This window comes from Scomber japonicus, chromosome 1 (assembly GCF_027409825.1).
Source record: "Scomber japonicus isolate fScoJap1 chromosome 1, fScoJap1.pri, whole genome shotgun sequence".
Lineage (NCBI taxonomy): Eukaryota > Metazoa > Chordata > Actinopteri > Scombriformes > Scombridae > Scomber > Scomber japonicus.
In genome coordinates, this window is record NC_070578.1 from 38,102,298 (window position 1) to 38,121,559 (window position 19,262).

The following is a 19,262-nucleotide window of genomic DNA, read 5'->3' on the forward strand; positions in this document are numbered from 1 at the left end:
GAAAGGAGGAGGGAAGGAAGGAAGGAGGGAGGGAGGAAAGAAGGAAGGAAGGAAGGAAGGAGAGAGGGAAAGAAAGGAATAAGGAAAGAAAGAAGGAAGGAAGGAAGGAAGGAAGGAACAGTCAATACAGAAGGGGTCAATTTGACCCGGGAGGATGACACAAAGGTTAAAAAAATTAAACCTGTTTTGGCCACATGGGGGCAGCAGAAACAACTCGGACATATCATCATCTTTTAAGTTGATGTGTTGAACTTATTCATTTCCACATCCAGCAGTTACTGATCAACATTATTGATTCATTAGTTCATCGTGTTTCTGTCCCAATATTCTCTCTCTTTTAGCTCTGTTTTTGTTCTCCACCATCTTCCTGAGGGAAATATCTAAATGCTCCATTATACTCACCAGCTACTCTACAGCTAACTGTGCCTCAATGGTGATTTTAAGCTCTTTTTTTTTTTTTTTTTTTAAAGATATTGTTGGCATAGACGCCTTTATTTATCAGTAGACCGACAGGAAACATGGGAGTGAGATGGGGGTGCGACATGCAGCAAAGGACCTCCGATCGGGATTCGAACTGGGGTCGGCTGCATATATGGCATGCGCCGCTCTAACCACTCGACCACCTGTGTGCGATTTTATGCTCTTTTTAAGCTGCTCAAGCACCCCTAAAAATTAATTAATTAATTAATTTGGCCTCCTGTCTGATAGAGACGGGGCAAACAGGTTCAAATGGCTTCATTTTATTTTCCCTCAGGGTTCATTAACCTATCTTTGGATCCTCTCTGTAGAAATCTGTGCTTCATTATTATTATTATACACTATAGTAAACCACTCTATGTATTAATATTTCTTCTTGTAATTTACGTTATCCAATGAAATGAGTAATTTAGCAGGAAGTTGAGAGTGAACTAGAGCAGTAAAGTTGCAGCTAAACTCACAATATGAGCTGAAACTCAACTATAAAGCTCCGTAAAGCCGAGAGGAGCTGCTGATAATTCTCTGTAGGTAAGAGACACTAACACATTATACACACCGATAGATCAAATATTATTATAATAAAACATAAAAAATGGATTACAGCCACTTTAAATCCTCATCTCTGCCCCGAGGCGAGTGGCTCCAGGCTACTTTATTAGCCACTAATACGATAACACACACCTGAATCCTGAAGTCGTGGGTTAATGTAGGTGCAAGATTTTAACAAGGAGGAAGAGTGTGTGTAATAAAAAGATAAAAAGATATCTGTCCAAAAAAACTCCAAAACCTGTCCATCATGAGTCTGACAATTTTATTTTAAAGAGTGGGGAGCTCGATCGATGGAGGAGGAAAAGAAGAGTTAGAAGCAGAATATATGAAGGAAGGAAGGAAGTAAAAATGTGGGAGGAAGGAAAGGAGTAAGGAGGGAGGAAGGAAGGAGGGAAGGAAGGAAAGGAGTAAGGAGGGAGGAAGGGAGGGAATAAGGAGGGAGGGAGAGAAGGAAGGGAGGAAGGAAAGGAGGAAGGAAGGAGGAAGGAAGAGAGGGAGGAAGGAGGGAGAGAGGAAGGAAGGAGGGAAGGAAGGCATTAAAAATGTGGGAGGAAGGAAAGGAGTAAGGAGGGAGGAAGGAAGGAGGGAAGGATGGAAAGGAGTAAGGAGGAAGGAAGGAGGGAAGGAAGGAAAGGAGTAAGGAGGGAGGATGGAAGGAAGGAAGTAAGGAGAGAAGGAAGGGAGGAAGGAAAGGAGTAAGGAGGGAGGAAGGAAGAGAGGGAGGAAGGAGGGAGAGAGGAAGGAAGGAGAGAAGGAAGGCATTAAAAATGTGGGAGGAAGGAAAGGAGTAAGGAGGGAGGAAGGAAGGAGGGAAGGATGGAAAGGAGTAAGGAGGGAGGAAGGGAGGGAGGAAGGAGAGAGGGAGGGAGGAAGGAAGGAAAGGAAAGGAAAGGAAGGAGGATGGAAGGAAGGAAGTAAGGAGAGAAGGAAGGGAGGGAGGAAAGGAGTAAGGAGGGAGGAAGGAAGGGAGGGAGGAAAGGAGTAAGGAGGGAGGAAGGAAGAGAGGGAGGAAGGAGGGAGAGAGGAAGGAAGGAAGGACGGAGGGAAGGAAGGAAGGAAGGGAGTAAGGAGGGAGAGAAGGAAGGGAGGTAAGGAGGGAGAGAAGGAAGGGAGGTAAGGAGGGAGGAAGGAAGGAAAGGAGGGAGGGAGGAAAGAAGTATGGACGGAGGGAAGGAAGGAAGGAAAGAGAGAAGGAAGGGAGGTAAGGAGGGAAGGAGGGAGGGTGGAAGGAAGGAAGTATGGAAAGAGGAGGGATAAAAAAATAAGTTGAACTCATTAAAATACATCAGAAAAAGTGGAAAAAGTGAAAAAAAAAAAAAAATTCTGTCTTTTTTAAGATTCTCAGACTAGAGGTAGATTTTTTTTTTTTTTAACTTATTCAGTTTTATCTTTGATTTGATGAGAAATGAAGTTTAAAAGCTTTATAATTCTTTTTTTTGTCTGTGCTTTGAATGCTGCACCTGATTTTTAACAGTCTGAAATAAATCATCACTGCTGATTGTTTCTAATGCGATAAGCTCGTCAGTAAGAAGTTAAACTTTCTGCAGTTAGTTATTTAGTTTAGCAGATAATCATTTTAGGGAAATGAGCATAAGTTGCTTAAGGATGTTATATTTCTGCTCGGTTATATTATGATTTATCTAAATGTAGTTAGAAATATACTAACTTCCTTTATTATGCCGTGGAAAAAGCATCATGTTACATTTTTAACCCTCCTGTTGTCCTCAGGTCAAGGAAGGAAAGGAGGAAGGGAGGAAAGAAGGAAGGAAGGAAGGAAAAGAGTAAGGAGGGAGGGAGGAAGGAAGAAGGGAGGGAGGAAGGAAGGGAGGGAGTAAGGAGGGAGGAAGGGAGGGAAGGAGTAAAGAGGGAGGGAGGGAGGAAAGGAGGGAGGAAAGGAGGATGGGAGGAAGGGAGGGAGGAATGGAGGACGGAAAGGAGTAAGGAGGGAAGAAGGAAGGAGGGAAGGGAGGGAGGGAGGAAAGGAGGGAGGATGGGAGGAAGGGAGGGAGGAAGGGAGGAAGGAAAGGAGTAAGGAGGGAGGAAGGAAGGAGGGAAGGAAGGAAATGAGTAAGGAGGGAGGGAGGAAGGAGGGAGGAAAGGAGGATGGAAGGAAGGAAGGAAAGGAGTAAGGAGGGAGGAAGGAAGGAAAGGAGGATGGAAGGAAGGAGAGAAGGAAGGGAGGAAGGAAGGAGAGAAGGAAGGGAGGGAGTAAGGAGAGAGTGAGGGCGGAAAGAAGGAAGGAAAGGGAGGATGGAAGGAAGGAAAAGAAGGACATATTTAATGTATTGTCTTCATTCACACACACACACACACACACACACACACACACACACACACACACACACACACACACACACACACACACACACACACAAACACACACACACACACACACACACATTACTTTTACATTACTCTTCTTCTTCTCTGATTTGCATCTCACTCCGTTTTCCACCTGTTATATAAAACGTATTGTCTTCATTAATAGCTCCCGCCTGTCTGCTCTTATAACGGCCATTAGTCAGCCAGGCAAACAGAAGAAAAGCCCCGAGGACGTTCTTTAGAGGGAATCAGTGCAATAAAGATCATTACCACTGCGGCTTTAATGAAGTCCCAACACTTATGTAACAGTTACCAATGTGTGACTAGTGTCTGTAAAGTTTGGATCAAAGTAATGTGCTGTACATATACACAGGACATACGAATAAAAACCAGGAGGATTTAATGAGGGTAATTATCAGAGGAGGGACTGTTCAGTATGAGCTCCCTGGTGGTGATCGTCTGTTATCTTTGCACACAATTAATTTTCCAGTCACACTAAAAACGTGGCTCTGCAGCAGCGGAGGAGGAGACATCAAGACAACTGCTGGACATTTATATCTGAGACAATGGATGATATGACTTTAAAGCTTTAAAAAATACAACACATTGTTATAAAGATGAAACCAGTCGACTCCAACTGTTCAAATGATCCAATATTTCAACAAAAATCAAAGATGAGAGAAAAAGTCCAAAAAACTGAAAACACAACTTTTTTTCTTCTTTCCTCTCCCATTAATCATCTCAGCAGCCCTCACATTTATCTGCTGACCCTTTGGAGGGGCCCCACCCTTAGGTTGGGACCCACTGGACTAAACTAGCTAACTGTATATAAAGTAGTGTAAACTAGCTAACTGTATATAAAGTAGTGTAAACTAGCTAACTGTATATAAAGTAGTATAAACTAGCTAACTGTATATAAAGTAGTATAAACTAGCTAACTGTATATAAAGTAGTATAAACTAGCTAACTGTATATAAAGTAGTATAAACTAGCTAACTGTATAAAGTAGTGTAAACTAGCTAACTGTATATAAAGTAGTGTAAACTAGATAACTGTATATAAAGTAGTATAAACTAGCTAACTGTATATAAAGTAGTATAAACTAGCTAACTGTATATAAAGTAGTATAAACTAGCTAACTGTATATAAAGTAGTGTAAACTAGCTAACTGTATATAAAGTAGTGTAAACTAGCTAACTGTATATAAAGTAGTATAAACTAGCTAACTGTATATAAAGTAGTATAAACTAGCTAACTGTATATAAAGTAGTAAACTAGCTAACTGTATATAAAGTAGTATAAACTAGCTAACTGTATATAAAGTAGTGTAAACTAGCTAACTGTATATAAAGTAGTAAACTAGCTAACTGTATATAAAGTAGTATAAACTAGCTAACTGTATATAAAGTAGTAAACTAGCTAACTGTATATAAAGTAGTATAAACTAGCTAACTGTATATAAAGTAGTATAAACTAGCTAACTGTATATAAAGTAGTATAAACTAGCTAACTGTATAAAGTAGTGTAAACTAGCTAACTGTATATAAACTAGCTAACTGTATATAAAGTAGTATAAACTAGCTAACTGTATATAAACTAGCTAACTGTATATAAAGTAGTGTAAACTAGCTAACTGTATATAAAGTAGTGTAAACTAGCTTACTGTATATAAAGTAGTATAAACTAGCTAACTGTATATAAAGTAGTATAAACTCGCTAACTGTATATAAAGTAGTGTAAACTAGCTAACTGTATATAATGTAGTATAAACTAGCTAACCGTATAAAGTAGTATAAACTAGCTAACCGTATAAAGTAGTATAAACTAGCTAACTGTATATAAAGTAGTGTAAACTAGCTAACTGTATATAAAGTAGTGTAAACTAGCTAACTGTATATAAAGTAGTATAAACTAGCTAACTGTATATAAAGTAGTGTAAACTAGCTAACTGTATATAAAGTAGTATAAACTAGCTAACTGCATATAAAGTAGTGTAAACTAGCTAACTGTATATAAAGTAGTGTAAACTAGCTAACTGTATATAAAGTAGTGTAAACTAGCTAACTGTATATAAAGTAGTATAAACTAGCTAACTGTATATAAAGTAGTATAAACTAGCTAACTGTATATAAAGTAGTATAAACTAGCTAACTGTATATAAAGTAGTATAAACTAGCTAACTGTATAAAGTAGTGTAAACTAGCTAACCGTATAAAGTAGTATAAACTAGCTAACCGTATAAAGTAGTATAAACTAGCTAACTGTATATAAAGTAGTGTAAACTAGCTAACTGTATATAAAGTAGTGTAAACTAGCTAACTGTATATAAAGTAGTATAAACTAGCTAACTGTATATAAAGTAGTGTAAACTAGCTAACTGTATATAAAGTAGTATAAACTAGCTAACTGCATATAAAGTAGTGTAAACTAGCTAACTGTATATAAAGTAGTGTAAACTAGCTAACTGTATATAAAGTAGTGTAAACTAGCTAACTGTATATAAAGTAGTATAAACTAGCTAACTGTATATAAAGTAGTATAAACTAGCTAACTGTATATAAAGTAGTGTAAACTAGCTAACTGTATATAAAGTAGTATAAACTAGCTAACAGTATATAAAGTAGTATAAACTAGCTAACTGTATATAAAGTAGTATAAACTAGCTAACTGTATATAAAGTAGTGTAAACTAGCTAACTGTATATAAAGTAGCGTAAACTAGCTAACTGTATATAAAGTAGTGTAAACTAGCTAACTGTATATAAAGTAGTATAAACTAGCTAACCGTATATAAAGTAGTATAAACTAGCTAACTGTATATAAAGTAGTGTAAACTAGCTAACTGTATATAAAGTAGTGTAAACTAGCTAACTGTATATAAAGTAGTATAAACTAGCTAACTGTATATAAAGTAGTATAAACTAGCTAACTGTGTATAAAGTAGTATAACCTAGCTAACTGTATATAAAGTAGTATAAACTAGCTAACTGTATATAAAGTAGTATAAACTAGCTAACTGTATATAAAGTAGTGTAAACTAGCTAACTGTATATAAAGTAGTATAAACTAGCTAACTGTGTATAAAGTAGTATAAACTAGCTAACTGTATATAAAGTAGTATAAACTAGCTAACTGTATATAAAGTAGTATAAACTAGCTAACTGTATATAAAGTAGTATAAACTAGCTAACTGTATATAAAGTAGTATAAACTAGCTAACTGTATATAAAGTAGTATAAACTAGCTAACTGTGTATAAAGTAGTATAACCTAGCTAACTGTATATAAAGTAGTATAAACTAGCTAACTGTATATAAAGTAGTGTAAACTAGCTAACTGTATATAAAGTAGTATAAACTAGCTAACTGTATATAAAGTAGTGTAAACTATCTAACTGTATATAAAGTAGTATAAACTAGCTAACTGTATATAAAGTAGTGTAAACTAGCTAACTGTATATAAAGTAGTATAAACTAGCTAACTGTATATAAAGTAGTATAAACTAGCTCCACCTCCAGCAGCTACAACAGTAACATGCTGCTCTAACACTGATGCTTCACTATTAATAATCTAATGATGTCATTGTGTCAATGTAAAGTGATGGAGGACTAAATCCACAGTGTTTCCACACAGTCATTATAAAGTCTCTGATCAGCTTGTATTGAGCTTCATCAGTGTGAGTTACTATAGTTATTATAGTTACTATGGTAACTGTGAGTTACTATAGTTATTATAGTTACTATGGTAACAGTGTGAGTTAGTCATATCAAGTGATATCTGACACATTTACAGTCTTTATAGCATCAGATTCCCTCTTAGTGTTTCCTGTTGAGCTGTGGTGGAAGTATAGTAACAAAAAGACTTTGCTACTAAAAACACTGTAACGCTGAAACATAGAAGATGAAGATGAAGACTCATTTGGACGCTGAAGCTTCAGATTTAAATTTTAGCACAGAAGGAGGACTGTGGATTTAGTCCTCCATCACTTCCATTGTAAGTTTATTATGAAGGGATCTTCTAATGGTCAGTATGAACAGGAGGAATCATTACAGCAAGATAAACTTGCTTTAATGTTCATTTGGGCTCCTGATTGTTGATTTAAGACTGACTCTAAAAGTCGTGAAACTCTCCTTTATCACCATTTTTGTAAAACATAATATAAAAATGAAACATTAAACACCTACAAATTCCCAGGAAATGATTATAAAAATTAATGGACCTGTAAAATAAAGCATCTACAAAGAAACAGAAAAAAAGAAATTGATTCCTTCATTTAAAGAAGCAGTTAATGGTTTTCTGCTCGGTCAGTCAGTCAGTCAGTGTGTTTTCTTTAGAGATGCAGCTGACCATTTGACAGTTTTCCAGTCAATAACATCATTAGGGTTGTAATAAAGGGTTTCTAACACTGGGAAGAACAAGGAGCGGGGAGCGGCTCTTCAGGCGGTTAAAAGCTCTCCTGCTGGACAATCTGATTTATCAAGACTCACCCAGTTATGAGCCTGCTAAAAGATGCAGCGGCCAGCAGAATGGCTAATGTAGGACAGGGCCGAGCTGAGGCCGTCTTCATGTTTAATGATGATGAATATTTCACGCCACGCTCCTCCTGTGTCTCTATTTCAAATTCGATTTGGCAATGAACTTTAAGGCCATCTGCCTTTCTGTCGGAGAGTTAACACCTGTTTAACCTGTTAAAACGCCTGCACTGAAATACTGATGGAGGAGAAGAAGAAGGAAGAAGCTTTAAAAAAAAAGTGAATGGAGTGATCTCAAATGTGTTGTTTTTTAACTTCTATTAACTATGTTTCTAATGAGTTGTACACATTCACCAGCTTTACATAGAGTTAATTAGAGAGTCAAACTTTTTCTCTGTCCTGGTTTTTGTAGGTCTGCTCAACCGTTAGTTAGAAGTCACTTTATGTCATGATATCTGCTCAAAAACTAAAATCTATTGAACCCATTTAACTTTTTAGGTCAATCTTTAGCACTTGTATGAGGAATGTAATACACAGACAGACCATCAGATTGAGTTATGGTTGCTATAGATACAGGTTGTTCTATGGTTGCTATAGATACAGGTTGTTCTATGGTAGCTATGGATACAGATTGTGTTCTATGGTTGCTATAGATACAGGTTGTGTTATGGTTGCTATAGACACAGGTTGTTCTATGGTTGCTATAGATACAAGTTGTTCTATGGTTGCTATAGATACAGGTTGTGTTCTATGGTTGCTATAGATACAGGTTGTTCTATGGTTGCTATAGATACAGGTTGTGTTCTATGGTAGCTATAGATACAGGTTGTGTTCTATGGTTGCTATAGATACAGGTTGTTCTATGGTTGCTATAGACACAGATTGTGTTCTATGGTTGCTATAGATACACGTTGTTCTATGGTTGCTATAGATACAGGTTGTGTTCTATGGTTGCTATAGATACAGGTTATGTTCTATGGTTGCTATAGATACGGGTTGTGTTCTATGGTTGCTATAGATACGGGTTGTGTTCTATGGCTGCTATAGATACGGGTTGTGTTCTATGGTTGCTATAGATACGGGTTGTGTTCTATGGTTGCTATAGATATGGGTTGTTCTATGGAATACATGAGGTCTGTATCATATTTTAGGCTCAATCAGAAAATAAAATCCATGTTTTATGTTTTATGTCGTTAAATAAACTGATTAGGAAACTGAGATCCTGACAGCAGCTGAGAAAAAAATTTGGAGGGGGGGAGAAATTTGGGCATTTAATCGATTCAAAAAGAAAATATCACTCTCTGTGCACGTAGCTCAGTACGTAGTTTTTAAAAAAAGGACTTAAAATATTTATTTTTAGCAGAACTTTTGACTTTTTATAAACCTTGCCAGTTGCTGCTTTTATGCTCTTTTGTTTGTTTTTTATCTGTCTTTGATATTGATGCTTTTACCTTGTAGCACTTTGATTTGCTTCAAATGTAAAGTACATTACAAATAAAATATAGTATTGTTATTATTATTATCATTATAAGCATGCTAAACAGCTATCTTGCAGGTCATAATGTATTTCAGGGTGAATAATATCTGTTTCAGGCTGTCGGATTGTCCTTGATCATATTTAAAAATGCTCCATTAAAACATTTGATTCATGATGATTTTCACAAAAGCTCTTCTAAGGACAGCGGTGGCACTTTGATATGTTGTTTCTATATAGCCTAAATCCTTTCTGTCCCTATTAAATAAACCAGAATAATAATAATGATAGTAAAGTTTGGCTCATGTCATGTTCAGCATCATTTCATGTCATGTTCTCATCTTAAGGATAATTTATACAGTTATAAAGTTACAAAGTCCTTCACAATAAAAGCATTTTGTAAAAAGTAGTAAACAGACAGGATAACGACACACACAGACAAATTAAATAAATGAAAATATGTATATGTATTCTTTGTTTAATGTATATTAATCCTCATGTAAGGCACCTTTAATTGCCTCTGTGTATTTATGTGCATTATATAAATTCATTTGCCTTGTAGAAAAATGTACTGTAAAAAGTTGTATGTGTATTTCTATGTATCAGTACGTCGTGACGCATGATGCTTAACCCTCCTGTTGTCCTCGAGTCAAGGAAGGAAGTTAGGAAGGGAGGAAGAAGGAAGGAAAGGAGGAAGGAAGGGAGAAAGAAGGAAGGAAAGGAGGGAGGGAGGGAGGAAGGGAAGGAGGAAAGGAGGGAATGAAAGGAGGAAGGTAGGAGGGAGGGAGGAAGGAAGGTAGGAGGAAGGAAGGTAGGAGGGAGGGAAGGGAGGGAGGAAGGAAGGGAGGGAGGAGGGAAGGGAGGAAGGGAGGAGGGAGGAAGGAAGGAAGGTAGGAGGGAGGGAGGGAGGGAGGAAGGAAAGGAGGAAAGGAGGGAATGAAAGGAGGAAGGTAGGAGGAAGGACAGAAGGAAGGAAGGTAGGAAGGAAGGAAGTAAAGAAGGACATAAGGACAGACAGAAGAAAGGAAGGAAGGAAAGAAGGAACAGTCAAAACAGACGGGGTCAATTTGACCCGGGAGGACGGCAGGAAACTCATCTCGAAGCCTTTATTCTGATTTTTTAATATTTCTATATATATATATATAATTTTGTATTTCTATTGATTGAAGGTTTTTTTGCAGCAATAGCAATTAATATATTTTAATGCATGAGAGTAATCACCATGAACTGTTTGCCCTTTATTAAAACACACACACACACACACACACACACACACACACACAGTGAAGGGTGCTGTGACCGACCTTGGTTGCAGAGAGAGCCGAAGAAGCCGGAGAGACACTCGCAGTGACCGCTGACGTGGTGACAAGCTCCGTCGCTATGGATACACTGAGGACAGGACTGGCTGCAGCGATGGCCGAAGAAACCAGGCGAACATACTGAGGACACACACACACACACACACACACACACACACACACACACACACACACACACACACACACACACACACACACACACACACACACACACACACACACACACACACACACACACACACACACACACACTGTTAGACAGATGTATTTATCTACCTGACATAAAGAGAAGGATCGGTTTCCAGAGTTTAACCCTCCTGTTGTGTTCGAGTCAAGGAAGGAAGGGAGGGAGGAAGGGAGTAAAGGAAAGAAGGCAGGGAGGGGGGAAGGAAGGAAGGAAGGAAGGAGAGAGAAAGGAAGGAACGACAGAAGGAAGAAAGGGGGATGGAGGACAGAAGGAAGGAAGGGAGGAAAGGAAATAAGGAAGGATGGAGGAAAGAAGTAAGTAAGGAAGGAAGGTAGGAGGGAGGGAGGAAAGAAAGAAGGAAGGAAGGAAGGAAGGACAGAGGAAAGAAGTAAGGAAGGAAAGAAGGTAGGGTGGAGGAAGGACAAAAGAAGGAAGAAAGAGAAGAAGGAAAGAAAGAGATGAGTTCTCTGATTACATGTTTGATCATTTTAATAAAAGATTTCATGCTTCAGTTCGTCCAGATTTAAACTACGTCTATATGAAAGCTCCATATCTGCTATTATACATGTGTGTGTGTGTGTGTGTGTGTGTGTGTGTGTGTGTGTGTGTGTGTGTGTGTGTGTGTGTGTGTGTGTGTGTGTGTGTACATGTCAAAATGTGTCCGTGAGTGAACCCTCTATCTCAGGGGGGTCAAACATGCGGCCCGTGGGCCAGAACTGGCCCATTTTCCTTGCTTTCTTCGATCTGTTCTTTCTTTCTTTCTTTCTTTCTTTCTTTCTTTTTTTCTTCCTTCACTCCCTCCCTTCCTTCCTTTCATCCTTCCCCCCTTCTCTTCCTACTTCCCCCCTCCCTCTTCTTTCCTCCCTTCCTTCCATCATTCATTCCTTCCATCATTCATTCCTTTCCTTCCTTCCTTCCTTTCATCCTTCCTCCCTTCCTTCTATACTTCCGTCTTCCCTCCCTACCTCTTCCTTCCTTCCTTACTTCCTTTCTTCCTTGAGATCAGATTGTATTTGACTCCTCTGCTCTTTCTCCTCCCTCCCTCCCTCCCTCCCTCCCTCCTTCCTTCCCTCCTTCCTCCATTCCTTCCTTCCTTCCTCCCATCCTTCTTTCTTTCGTTCAGATCACATTGGTCTGTATTTGACTCCTCTGCTCTTTCCTCCTCCCTCCCTCCCTCCCTCCCTTCCTTCCTTCCTTCCTTCCTTCCTTCCTTCCTTCCTTCCTTCCTTCCTTCCTTCCTTCCTTCCTTCCTTCCTTCCTCCCTTCCTTCCTTCCTTCCTCCCGGTTGGTCTGTATTTTACCCTCTCCTGCTCTTCCTCCTCCCTCCATCAGCGTTGCTTTCTTTCCCCTCCTCCCTCCGCTGATCCCTCCTCTCATGTCTTCCTGAGGCCTTTAATTGGTTTTAATTGATGTAGCTTTAAGTGTGAAGACAAGCTGCTGCTGGCTGCTCCGCCGCTTCTCTCTCACTACAGGATTTTCCTAATTAAGATCAATTCCTTCCTCCCTTCCTTCCTTCCTTCCTTCCTTCCTTCCTCCCTTCCTTCCTTCTTTCCTCCCTCCCTTCTTTCTTTCTTTCCTCCCTTCCTTCCTTTCTTCCTTCCTTCCGTCCTTCCTTCCTTCCTTACTCCCTTCCTTGTATTTTACTCTCCTCTGCTCTTCCTCCTCCCTCCATCAGCTTTGCTTTGTTTTCCCTCCTCCCTCCGCTGATCCTTCCTTCCTCTCTCCCTCCCTCTCTCCCTCCCTTCCTTCCTCCCTCCCTCCTTTCCTCCCTCCCTTCTTTCCTTCCTTCCTTCAACCCTCCCTTCCTTTCTTCCTCCCTCCCTTCCTTCCTTCCATCCTCCTCCCTCCCTCCTTCCTTCCTTCCTTTATCCCTTCCTTCCTTCCACTCTGTATTCTACCCTCTGCTGCCTCCTTCTCCTCTGTTAGCTGTGCTTTCTTCCTCCCTCCCTCCCTCCTTCCTTCCTTCATTCCTTTCTTCCTTGAGATCAGATTGGTCTGTATTTGACTCCTCTGCTCTTTCTCCTCCCTCCCTCCCTCCCTCCCTCCCTCCTTCCTTCCCTCCTTCCTCCATTCCTTCCTTCCTTCCTCCCATCCTTCGTTCTTTCGTTCAGATCACATTGGTCTGTATTTGACTCCTCTGCTCTTTCTCCTCCCTCCCTTCCTTCCTTACTCACTCCCTCCCTCCCTTCCTTCCTTCCTTCCTTCCTTCCTTCCTTACTCCCTCCCTCCCTCCCTCCCTCCCTCCCTCCCTTCCTTCCTTCCTTCCTTCCTTCCTTCCTTCCTTCCTTCCTTCCTTCCTTCCTTCCTCCTTTCAGATCAGGTTGGTCTGTATTTTACCCTCTCCTGCTCTTCCTCCTCCCTCCATCAGCATTGCTTTCTTTCCCCTCCTCCCTCTGCTGATCCTTCCTTCCTTCCTTCCTTTTACCCTCCTCTGCTCATTCTCTTCCCTCCATCAGCGTTGTTTTCTTTCCCCTCCTCCCTCCGCTGATCCTTCCTCGCATGTCTTCCTGAGGCCTTTAATTGGTTTTAATTGATGTAGCTTTAAGTGGGAAGACGAGATGCTGCTGGCTGCTCCGCCGCTTCTCTCTCACTGCAGGAATTTCCTAATTAAGATCAATTCCTTCCTTCTTTCCTCCCTCCCTTCCTTCCTCCCTTCTTTCTTTCTTTCCTCCCTTCCTTCCTTCTTTCCTCCCTCCCTTCCTTCCTTCCTTCCTTTCTCCCTGTATTTTACCCTCCTCTGCTCTTCCTCCTCCCTCCATCAGCTTTGCTTTGTTTTCCCTCCTCCCTCCGCTGATCCTTCCTTCCTCTCTCCCTCCCTCTCTCCCTCCCTTCCTTCCTCCCTCCCTCCTTTCCTCCCTCCCTTCTTTCCTTCCTTCCTTCAACCCTCCCTTCCTTTCTTCCTCCCTCCCTTCCTTCCTTCCATCCTCCCTCCCTCCCTCCTTCCTTCCTTCCTTTATCCCTTCCTTCCTTCCACTCTGTATTCTACCCTCTGCTGCCTCCTTCTCCTCTGTTAGCTGTGCTTTCTTCCTCCCTCCTCCCTCCGCTGATCCCTCCTCGCATGTCTTCCTGAGGCCTTTAATTGGTTTTAATTGATGTAGCTTTAAGTGTGAAGACGAGCTGCTGCTGGCTGCTCCGCTGCTTCTCTCTCGCTGCAGGATTTTCCTAATTAAGATAATTACCTGAACTGTGAACCGAGAGCTCTTAAATGTATCACCCTGTGATGCAGGAGAGGCAGAGGAAGACTGGTGTGTGTCTTATTAAAGGAAAAGTGTGGACGAAGCAGGAAGGAGAGCAGGAAGGAGAGCAGGAAGGAGAGCAGGAAGGAGAGCAGGAAGGAAGGATCTGAACCTGAACTTTACACCAAAATATTGTTTTTATAAATAAATTAGAGATAAAAAAATGAGCTGAATAGAAACTCAAGAGTCGACATCACTTACTGATCAGTGCAGTTTCTATCGGAAACCCTCCTTCCTCCTTCCTTCCTTCCTTCCTTCCTTTATTCCTTCCTTCCTTCTTTTATTCCTTCCTCCCTTTATTCCTCCCCTCATTCCTTCCGTCCTTCTTTCCTTCCTTCATTTATTCCTCCCTTCCTTTATTCCATTTTTATTCCTTCCTTCCTTTCTTCTTTCTTTTATTCCTTTATTCTCTCCTTCCTTCCCTCATTCATTCCTTCCTTCCTTCCCTCCCTTCCTCCCTCATTCCCTCCTTCCTTCATTCCTTCCCTTCCTCGAACTTCCTTCATTCCTTCCCTTCTTCCTTCCTCCATTCCTTCCCTCCCTACTTCCCCCTTCCTACCTCCATTCCTTCCCTCCCTACTTCCCCCTTCCTTCCTTCCTCCTTCCTTCCTTCCTTCCTGCCTTTGCTCCCTCCTTCCTACCATTTAAGACTCACCTCTTTGCGTTGTCTTTTAATAGTTTATCAACTATCGACATTACAGGCGTTTTACATTCATATGTAAAGGAGCTTGTCACCCTGATCTGAAAGCAGGGAAATGATTATCTCATTATCAGAGGGGTTTTCATTATTGATGATATAAATAAACTTTGACTTTCTTTCTTTCTTTCTTCCTTCCTTCCTCTCTTCCTTACCTCCTTTATTCCTTCCTTCCTTTATTCCTTTCATCCTTCCTTCCTTTCTCCCTTCCTTTCATCCTTCCTTTATCCCCTCCCTCCCTCTCTCCCTCCCTCCCTCCCTCCCTCCCTCCCTTCCCTCCTTCCTTTCATCCTTCCTCTCTTCCTTCCTTTCATCCTTCCTCTCTTCCTTCCTTTATTCCTTCCCTCCCTCCCTCCTTCCTTTCATCCTTCCTCTCTTCCTCTATTCCTTCTTTCCTTCCTCCCTTCCCTCATTCATTCCTTCCCTCCCTCCTTCCTTCCTTCCCTCATTCCATCCTTCCTTCCTTTCATCCTTTCATCCTTCCTTCCTTCCTTTCATCTGTCCTCTCTTTCATTCCTTCCTTCCTTGCCTCCCTCCTTCCTTCCCTTCCTCCTCATTCCAAGGATGGAATGAGGATCCCTTCCTCCTCATTCCATCCATCCATCCTTCCTTCCTTCCCTCTTTCCTTCCTTCCTTCCTTCCTGCCTTCCATTCTCCTTTCATCCTTCCTCTCTTTCTTCCTTCCTTCCTTCCTTCCTTCCTTCCTTCATTCCTCCATTGACCTGCATTTAAATAGGTGAGGATGTGTCATAAATCACTACTTTAAAGATTAATTTAAACTGACATTCAGGTAATTTCTGTTAAAGAATCTTGCATTTCCATAACAACTAACTCTAGAAATGTGCACATCACGTTGCAGTGGACTGAATTTGGACATTACAAGCGTTTTACATTTCTATGTAAAGGAGCAGCACGTCACCCTGATCTGAAAGCAGGGAAATGATTATCTCATTATCAGAGAGCTTTTCATTATTGATGCCTGAACGTGTTGAACCATTATTCACAATGAGTACTTTAATGCTTGAGTCCATTTCAATACCTTTCCAGACCAAGACTCTTATACGTAATAATTAAAACATGTCAACTGTGCTATTGCTGCTTTTTTTCATTTCCTTCCTCCTCCTCTTCCTCCTCTTTGGTGCAGTAGAGACAGTAAAAGTACAGTATGTGTGTGTCCTCCCTTCCTTCCTTCTTCCTCCCTCCCTTCCTTCCTTCCTTCCTCCCTTCCTTCCTCCCTCCTTTCCGTCCTTCTTCCTTTCCTTTCTCCATTATTCACAATGAGTACTTTGATGCTTGAGTCCATTTCAATACCTTTCCAGAGCAAGACTCTTATACGTAATAATTAAAACATGTCAACTGTGCTATTGCTGCTTTTTTTCATTTCTCTTCCTCCTCCTCTTCCTCCTCCTCCTCCTCCTCTTCGGTTCAGTAGAGACAGTAAAGTACAGTATGTGTGTGTCCTCCCTTTCTTCCCTCCTTCTTCCTCCCTTCCTTTCCTTCCTTTCCTTCCTTTCCCTCCTTCCTTCCTCCCTCCTTGCCTTCCTTACTACCTCCTTGCCTTCCTTACTACCTCCCTTCTCCCACCTTTCCTCCCTTCCTCCTTCCTTCTTCCTCCCTTCCTTTCTTCTCTCCCTCTTTCCTTTCCTTCCTTCTTCCCTCCCTCCCTTCCATCCTTCTTCCTTTCCTTCCTTCCTCCCTCCTTTCCTTCCTTCTCCCTCCTTTCCTCCCTTTCTCCCTCCTTTCCTTCCTTCTTCCTCCCTTCCTTTCTTCCCTCCCTCCCTCCTTCCTTTCCTTTCTTCTCCCTCCTTTCCTTCTTCCTTCCTTCCTCTCCCTCTCTCCCTTCCTTCCTTCCTTCTTCTTCCCTTCCTTCCTCCCTCCCTTCCTTCCTTCCTCCTTTCCTTTCTCCATTATTCACATTTCAATACCTTTCCAGACCAAGACTCTTATACGTAATAATTAAAACATGTCAACTGTGCTATTGCTGCTTTTCTTCAATTCTTTCCTCCTCTTCCTCCTCTTTGGTGCAGTAGAGACAGTAAAGTACAGTGTGTGTGTGTCCTCCCTTTCTTCCTTCCTTCTTCCTCCCTTCCTTCCTCCCTTTCTCCTTTCCGTTCTTCTTCTTTTCCCCCTCCTTTCCTTCCTTCCCCCCTCCTTTCTCTCCTTCCTCCCTCCTTTCCTTCCTTCTTCCTCCCTTCCTTCCTCCCTCCTTTCCTTCCTTCCTCCCTCCTTTCCTTCCTTCTCCCACCTTTCCTTCCTTCTTCCTCCCTTCCTTTCTTCCCTCCCTCCTTCCTTTCCTTCCTTCTTCCTCCCTTCCTCCCTCCGTCCTTTCTTCCCTCCCTCTCTTCCATCCTTCTTCCTTTCCTTCCTTCCTCCCTCCTTTCCTTCCTTCTCCCACCTTTCCTCCCTTTCTCCCTCCTTTCCTTCCTTCTTCCTCCCTTCCTTTCTTCCCTCCCTCCCTTCCATCCTTCTTCCTTTCCTTCTTTCCTCCCTCCTTTCCTCCCTTCTCCCTCCTTTCCTTCCTTTCTTTCCTTCTTCCTTCCTTCCTCTCCCTCTCTCCCTTCCTTCCTTCTTCCTCCCTCCCTTCCTTCCTTCCTCCCTCCTTTCCTTTCTCCATTATTCACATTTGAATACCTTTCGAGAGCAAGACTCTTATACATTTCTTTCCTCCTCTTTGGTGCAGTAGAGACAGTAAAGTACAGTATGTGTGTGTGTGTGTGTGTGTGTGTGTGTGTGTGTGTGTGTGTGTGTGTGTATGTGTGTGTATGTGTGTGTGTGTGTGTGTGGTGAGGTGTGTATAAGTTGATCTTGTTTCTTTACTTCGCCTGCAGTTGGTGCCTCGGTAGCCCGGAGCGCACACGCAGGTGCCGTCCTCAGGGGAGCACGAACCTCCGTGCTCACAGGTGCAGCTGTAGGAGCAGTTTGGTCCCCAGCGTCCCTCCTCACACACACTGTCGCAATGCACACCTGCAGAAAACACACACACACACACACACACACACACACACACACACACACACACACACACACACACACACACACACACACACACACACAAACATATTTTAAGTCTGTGGTGAAGCAGGAAAACTGACTTCTCTAACTCCACTTAGAAAGTTTCAGATGTTCCACATTAACCTTCCTGTTGTCCTCGAGTCAAGGAAGGAAGGGAGGAAGAAGGAAGGAAAGGAGGAAGGAAGGAAGGAAGGAAAGGAGGGAGGAAGGAAGGAAGGAATGAAGGAAGGAAGGGAAGGAGGGAGGGAGGGAGGAAGGAAGGAAGGAAAGGAGGGAGGAAGGAAAGAAGAAAGGGAGGACGGAGGGACAGAAGGAAGGAAGGAAGGAAGGAAGGAAAGGAGGGAGGAAGGAAAGAAGCAAGGACAGAAGGAAGGAAGAAAGGGCGGAAGGAAGGAACGAAGGAAGGAAGGAAAGGAGGGAGGAAGGAAGGAAGGACGGAAGGACAGAAGGAAGGAAGGAGGGAAGGAAAGAAGGAAGGAAGGAGGGAAGGAAAGAAGGAAGGAAGGACAGAAGGACAGAAGGAAGGAAGAAAGGGAGGAAAGAAGGAACAGTCAAAACAGACAGGGTCAATTTGACCCGGGAGGACGACACAAAGGTTAAGTCTAAAAACAGGTGGAAAGGGGAATATTAGAGGATAGGTTTTAAGAGATGGAGTTATCAAGGAAAAGGGGGAGAATAAAAAAAGATGCAGCTGGTGATAGTCTACATGCTCTTATTGTGAAGGAATATCACTAAAAGACCAAAAACCAACAATGAGTTCATCCACTAACAGGTGTGATGTTCGCTGCTGTGTGTGACATCATCATCATCCTTCATCATGAACTCACACAGCTGTCAGAAACACTCACTAGAGCACTAAATGTGGATTCATCCGCTGCTGAAAATAGTCCCACCAACACATTTACCATTCCTTCTTCCTGTTTAGCTAAACATTAAAAAGTCATTTAAAGTCTCTGGGATCTGATAATCAGCGTCTGCAGAGCTCAATTTAAAAAGAAGTTAAAGAGTTTTTGATTAATTTGCTCCTAAAGTTTGGAGTAGTTCACCTCTTAATATCCAGCTAAACTGAGTGTTAAGAAACTCAGTCGCTTTTATAAAGTCTATTTAGTTGTTGTTTTAACACTATTCCTAATTTTTATTTTACTTGTCTGATATCTAATGCTTCTAATGTTTAATTTTGGTGTAAATTTAATCCTAAACTTTGTCAATCTGCCAACAATTAAGTCATTTTTATCAACAGCAAACTAAATATTTTATGCAGACCATAGACTGTATAAAAGAAATGGACGTAACATCCGTGACGTCACCCATTGGTTTGTGGACTGCTGCTCGGAAGCCAATAGTTTCTAATCTAGGCAGCGCCATCTTGGAAATTTCAGGTGCATGCTGGGAAAAATAAAAACATGGATTTTACTTATATGGGCATGAGGCGGGGCCATGGGCGGAGCGGGGAGGTTGCTATGGTTACGAGGGCTGGATCTCGAGGACATTGGTCAATCAACCTGTCAATCAGGACATA

The 19,262-nt window shown here is 41.6% G+C and overlaps 1 protein-coding gene across 1 annotated transcript in view; it reads right to left on the reverse strand.

Annotated features, from left to right (window-relative positions):
* LOC128366028 (multiple epidermal growth factor-like domains protein 11) overlaps positions 1-19,262 on the reverse strand; it is a 220,044-nt gene that overhangs the window by 25,977 nt on the left and 174,805 nt on the right. The window contains 2 exon segments of the mRNA XM_053326712.1: positions 10,597-10,731; positions 17,549-17,695. Of these exon segments, the coding sequence (XP_053182687.1) occupies positions 10,597-10,731; positions 17,549-17,695 (282 nt within the window).